Below are 6,541 nucleotides of genomic sequence, written 5' to 3' on the forward strand. Positions count from 1 at the left end.
TTCACCAACTGTTTCAATGAACAATGGTTCTGCTTGGAGGGTGGCACAGACATTAGGTAAGGGTAAGATTTTGCTTCATTAGCTGTGATAATTTGGAAAAGCATTTATCTCAGAGAAAGAGTAACTTATAAAGTCCTCTTCTTCAAACTTGATAGAAGTGTTACAAACATCAAGCAAAGCATTCAGACTCACTCTTTGTTGTTCTCTCACAAGCCACCTCCCTAGTTCATCATCTATGTTTCTTTTGGGTATATAAATACTTTTAAAACATATAAGTTATTCTGAAAATGATGTATAGTGTAAAAACATGAAATAAACAATACTACTAATAGGCTGAGATAGGAGAAGCAGGATTTCAATATCATTATGTTGGACACAGCAAGACACTGTCACAAACAAACAAGCTGAAAGTGTATATGGATTGTACAATATTGGACCTATTTCTCCAATTACCAAATTAGAGAGACCATTCGATGACAATCAACAAATTTCTAATTCCTCATATTTTTGGATTTCAATCACTTAGGATATGTTGGTAATATTAATTTTCATATTAAGATATTAAGAAAAAGTAATTGTTACTTCCTGTTGTTTTTGTTGTAAGAGGTGGAATTAGGTTTGTGTGGATTTGTTGAAAGATTACTTTCTTGCTTCTTCTAAGGTGTAGTTTTGCTGCTTATGTTGCTGTTTTCCATCTATTATCCTTTGTAGGGTTCGATTTGTGGAAAGATATTGTGTAAATTTTGTTTTGTCATGGAATATCTTGTTTTCTCCATCTATGATAATTGAGAGTTTTGCTGGGTATAGTAGCCTGGGTTGGCATTTGTGTTCTTGTAGGGTCTGTATGACATCTGCCCAGTATCTTCTAGCTTTCATAGTCTCTGGTGAGAAGTCTGGTGTAATTCTGATAGGCCTGCCTTTATAGGTTACTTGACCTTTTTCCCTTACTGCTTTTAGTATTCTTTCTTTGTTTAGTGCATTTGGTGTTTTGATTATTATGTGTTGGGAGGAATTTCTTTTCTAGTCCAGTCTATTTGGAGTTCTGTAGGCTTCTTGTATGTTCATGGGCATTTCTTTCTTTAGGTTAAGGAAGTTTTCTTCTATAATTTTGTTGAAGATATTTACTGGCCCATTATCTTGAGAGTCTTCACTCTCTTCTATGCCTATTATCCTTAGGTTTGGTCTTCTCATTGCATCCTGGATTTCCTGGATGTTCTGGATTAGGAGCTTTTTGCTTTTTGCATTTTCTTTGACTGTTGTGTCAGTGTTTTCTATGGTATCTTCTGCCCCTGAGATTCTCTCTTTTATCTCTTGTATTCTGTTGGTGATGCTTGCATCTACAACTCTTGATTTTTTTCCTAGTTTTTCTATCGCCAGGGTTTTCTCTCTTTCTGATTTCTTTATTGTATCTATTTCCATTCTTAGATTCTGGATGGTTTTGCTCATTTCCTTCACCTGTTTGATTGTGTTTTCCTGTAGTTCTTTAAGGAACTTTTGTGTTTCCTCTTGAAGGGCATCTAGCTGTTTACCAGTGTTCTGTATTTCTTTGAGGATGCTATTTATGTCTTTCTTAAAGTCCTGTATCATTATAATGAGAAGTGATTTTAGATCTGAATCTTGTGTGATGGTGTGTCCCAGACTTGCTATGGTGGGAGTATTGGGTTCTGATGATGCCAAGTAACCTTGGTTTGTGTTGTTTATTTTTTTATGCTTGCCCTCTGCCATCTGGTTATCTTTAGTGCTACCTGCCCTTGCTAAATCTGACTGGAGCCTGTCCTTCCTGTGATCCTGGTTGTGTTAGAACTCCTCAGAGTCAAGCTGTCTCTGTGATCTTGTGACTCTGGGATCCTGAGACCCTGGGCTTGTTAGAGCACCTGGGAGTGGAGCTTCCTCTGGGTGTTGTGTCTCTCAGAAATATTTTTAAAGTTAAGTAGTTTAATGGCTTTGCAGAAATATTTAGATTTCTCTTTGCTTTGTAAAGCATTTCTCCATAGTTATACTTTAAAATACCTTTTTTTCCTTCTACTGAGTGGAAGAACTGAGTGAGAAATGCAAACAGGCACATAACAACAGTTCTTGGCTAAGCTTTTGTAAACCACCCTCTCCAGTGACCTCCCACCTCAGCAAAGCAAGTTTTCCTGTGCCCTAGATCTGAGCCCAGCAAACACATTCTATAAAAGCCCACTAGTAAATAGTTCAGGCCATATGGGTTGAATCTATGTGTATACAGACCACATGGTTCATAAGCAAGTGTAGCAATGTGTAAATAAATGACCATGGCTATGTCCCAATGAAAGTGTATTTATGAAACAAATGGATAAGGACTATATTTGCACCACTGACACTTTTTCTGTGTCATTGGTGTCTTTAATTGATCAGGTTTGACCAGGAGGGGTCAAAGCTTAGCCTGGCTTTATATAAAAGCTATTGCCTCAAGCAATGTTCTCTATGGAGGTTCTTAGAGAAGCCAGGAGTGAAAGAAGACAGACTCGTGTCCAATATGAGTGTAGTAGATGTCAAACATCTCAGGCAAGATGTTCTCTCCAGGATACCATAGCTTTATCCCTGTGCACAGGAAGGTAGAAGAAACTAATGTATGCAGCACCCTTCTAGGGAGTTATAAACTGTATCTCTTACCACATAGATCTGGCAGCAGGAAAGCCAGCTAATGGGACAGTCCTCTGTCACTGAGACCTGAGCTCAAGTCATACTTGGTGCCTCCTAGCATATATTAATTAACCTCATGGCTGCCTTTTATTTTTGTAGTAGTAAAATCATGGCACCAATCACAGAATTGAGTAACATATATTATTTATGGTAATTACATTAAACACCTCACTCAGTGCCTGATGACTTATATACACTGAGGGAATATTGTTTTCTATTACTGCCATTATTTTTTATTATTGAAACCTGAAATATAAATAAAAACCCAAGATTTCCCCCTCATTCAGTTCCTCTTCATCTTTCTCTAATAGACCAGAAAGCAAGTTTTTACACAAGTGATACTAATTACAGTAATCTATGTGAGCTGCTTCTCATTTACACCCAATGCAGTCATAATAATTTTATGTACCACAAAATGTGTTAGAATAATTTGATTGTTAATTATTTTAGTGGCTTAAAACATTGAACTCAACTTAAGACACTCAAGAGTACTCAGCTTTCATAATTGCTGTGTAGAAATAAAACCAAGAACATACGCTCTGTATGTGTGTCTGTGTGTGTCTGTACACACACACACACAAGACAGGGGGGATAGAGAGAAAGAGAGAGAGGGGAGAGAGGGGGAGAGAGAGATTATGGAGCATTATAGCGAGAAGTTGAGAATAAGAGCATTATAATTGATGATTAAAACATTAGAGATGCATAGTATGCTATGTCTACACCAGGGAAGTACTTTAAAAACCATGAAATGACAAACTCCCCAGGGAAGATCTACCAGGTACGTTCAACCAATGTTGCCAACTTCAAAGTCCATACAATCAAGTTACAAAGCAAAGACGTGTCCCCAAAATCTCAATATTTTAAGTAAGTTTAGAAATTTTGTTGGCCCATGTTCATAGCTTTCTTTGGCTACATGTGGGTAGCAGGCTGAACATACATGATAGATGGCCTCATTGTTGAATCCCAAGGAAACTTAAAAATGAGAACCATAAAACTAGAATCTAGTTGCTATGGTGTTTGAATGAGAATGAGCCTGATAGGCTCACACATTTGAATGCTTTCAGCAGTTGGTGGAACTGTTTAGATTAGAAGGAGAAGGTGTGTCACTGAGAGTGGGCTTTGAGGTTTCAAAGCCCATGCTATTTCCCAGTTAATGCTCTCTCTCTCTCTCTCTCTCTCTCTCTCTCTCTCTCTCTCTCTCTCTCTCTCTCTCTCTCTCTCTCCCTTTCCCCCTCCCTCTTCCTCTCTCCTTCCCCCTTTCCCTGCCCCCCCTTCTGATGCTTGAAGAACAAGATGCAATTGTTTAGCCTCTGCTCTAGTGCCTGTCTTCCACCATGCACCCTGCCATGACAGTCATGGGCTCAGTCTCTGAAACTGAAATCCTCCAATAAACTCTGTCTTCTATTAGTTGCCTTAGTCATACTTCTGTTTCATGACAATAGGAAAGTAACTAAGACAGTCATTGAGGTGTGTTCTAGTTAAATTTCTTGTTGTTGTGACAAACACCATGACCAAACACAATCTGAAATGGAAAGTGTTTACTCAGCTTATAAGTCGCAGTCTATTATTGAGGAAAGCTGAGACAGGAACCTAAAGAACTGAAGCAGATACCACAGAGGAACTGTTTGTTCTCTATTGGCTTGTTCTCAGCCTTACTTAGCTTGCTTTCTTCTACATCCCATAGGTTCAACTTCTCTTCACTAAGGTGTCCTAATATCATTGGCCCTGCAGATGTACTTCAGCAAATTACTGTGGCATTCTAAGACATTAAATGTATTAGTCTTCAGGACTACTATGATGACTTTTCTGACAAGCTAGCAAGTAAGACTATATATAGGAGACAAGAGTAACGTACCTGGATCATTGTCCCTGGTGTGTACTCTTCTTCATCCAGGACAAGTGTGGAGCCATACCAGAAGGCCAGTGCATAACAGAAGTAATTGACACACCACATATACCCAGTAAAGAAGCCCATCACCATTCCTTTCCTAGTTCCACAGTGCTGGGCAAACACAAGATTTTTCTCATACCTGTAAAAAGAAAAAGGATGTCTCAATGCCAGCCTGAACAGCTCAAGGAGTAAACATGTTTAAAATGTTTAAAAATTTAAATTTAAATTTAAATTTAAATGTTTAAAAGGAGTTTAAAATGTTGGTGTGAGTGTGTGAGTGTGTGAGTGTGCCTGTGTGTATGTCTGTGTATGTGTGTGGGGGGGGGCTTGTGGGTATGTCTGTGTGTCTGTCTATGTGCCTGTCTGCCTGTCTGCCTGTGTCTGTGTGTGTCTGCGTCTGCATTTACAATGGAGAATATCATTCTGTGGTTATAGTCAACACCCAAACAAAGCTTCTGAAGTTGGTTGCAGCTTGGATGAGAAACAGTGGGGTAACTTTGACCCCAAGAGAAAACAATTTTTTAACAAATGCCTATGTTTAGGAGCTATTAAAAATCAAGTTGAAAAAGTTTCTTTGGAAGATATATCATGTTTTCCATCAGAAAGTAAAGCAATTATCTCCAAACCAACAGATTAAACTAATCAGGATGGTGAATTCCAGGCCAGTGAAGACCACATAGTAAGACTGTGGTAAACCAATCAACCAACCCACCAACCAACCAGCCAACCAACCAAAAAGCTCAAAAAATATTACACTAAATACAAGAATAAATGCATTTTCCCCTTTCTTTCTTCCTTCCTTTCTTTCTTTCTTTCTTTCTTTCTTTCTTTCTTTCTTTCTTTCTTTCTTCCTTCTTTCCTTTTTTTCCAAAACAGGGTTTCTCTGTGTAGCCTTGGATGTCCTGGAATTTGCTGTATAGACAAGGCTGGACTCAAACTCATGACTGCCTCTGTTTCCCAAGTACTTTGATTAAAGGTGTGTACCATCACTGCCCTGATATAAAATTATATTTTTGACAACTGTATCATTTTTGCAAATTAGGTTTTTACTTTTATTAAAAATGAGTGTCTAGAATGATTTATCATAATTTACTGATGTTAAATTTTGCTTGCTTCAATGAAAAAATTATAAAAGTTTTTAAGGGCATTTAACAGCACAATAGCTTCACAATTCAATTAAATGTTCAATATAAAATGTTCAATTAAAGAAATGTTATGGGGCTCTCAAGATGACCCAGTGAGTAAAGGCACCAAGTCCAAGGACTCAAGTTTGACCTCCAGGACCCACATAGTAGAATAGGAGATCTGACCCCTGCAAGCTGTCCTCTGGTCTTCACACTCCTGTTCTGAGCACACAACCCTCCTTTCTTTTCCATAAAATACATAAAATACAATTTAAAAATGAAAACAATAGAATTACATTTGGATCATAATATCCTTCCTTCCTTTCCTTTTTCTTTTTCTTTCTTTCTACCTTTCTTTCTTCCTTTTTTTTGCAACAATAGATGAACAAACAATTTTAATCGATTCCTCAGTTTCCTTTGTGCTGGGACTGCAGACATGAGTCAGGCTCCTTTAGTCTTTAAACTATAAATTAAATTATTTTTCTTACAAATAAATAAAAAACAAAGCATCATATATATAATAATGGAATAAAATGTTATACTTTGATGCATGTACACATTGTATAATGTTTAAATAAGAATAGATAGATAGATAGATAAATAGATAGATAGATAGATAGATAGATAGATAGATAGATAGATAGTCTGAATCATTTATCAACTGGGTATGGGAGTAAACCAGTGATTCTAGACCTAGGGAGTCAGAGGTGGTAGGATTCCAAGTTTAAGGACAGCCTTGGCTACATAGGAAGTCAAAGTCAGCCTGGGATACCAAGTGAAAAAACAAAAAACAAAAGACAAACTTTCAAAATCCTTCTTTGCTTTTTGAAATATGCAGCACATTGCTACCTATAGTTGT

General features: G+C 37.4%; 1 protein-coding gene across 1 annotated transcript in view; it reads right to left on the bottom strand.

Annotated features, from left to right (window-relative positions):
- Abcb11 (ATP binding cassette subfamily B member 11) overlaps nucleotides 1-6,541 on the bottom strand; it is a 133,449-nt gene that overhangs the window by 84,743 nt on the left and 42,165 nt on the right. The window contains exon 9 of the mRNA XM_031373202.1: nucleotides 4,523-4,697. Coding sequence (XP_031229062.1) covers nucleotides 4,523-4,697 — 175 coding nt within the window. The remainder of the gene's footprint in view (nucleotides 1-4,522; nucleotides 4,698-6,541) is intronic.

Source organism: Mastomys coucha, unplaced genomic scaffold, assembly GCF_008632895.1.
Source record: "Mastomys coucha isolate ucsf_1 unplaced genomic scaffold, UCSF_Mcou_1 pScaffold15, whole genome shotgun sequence".
NCBI classification, from domain to species: domain Eukaryota; kingdom Metazoa; phylum Chordata; class Mammalia; order Rodentia; family Muridae; genus Mastomys; species Mastomys coucha.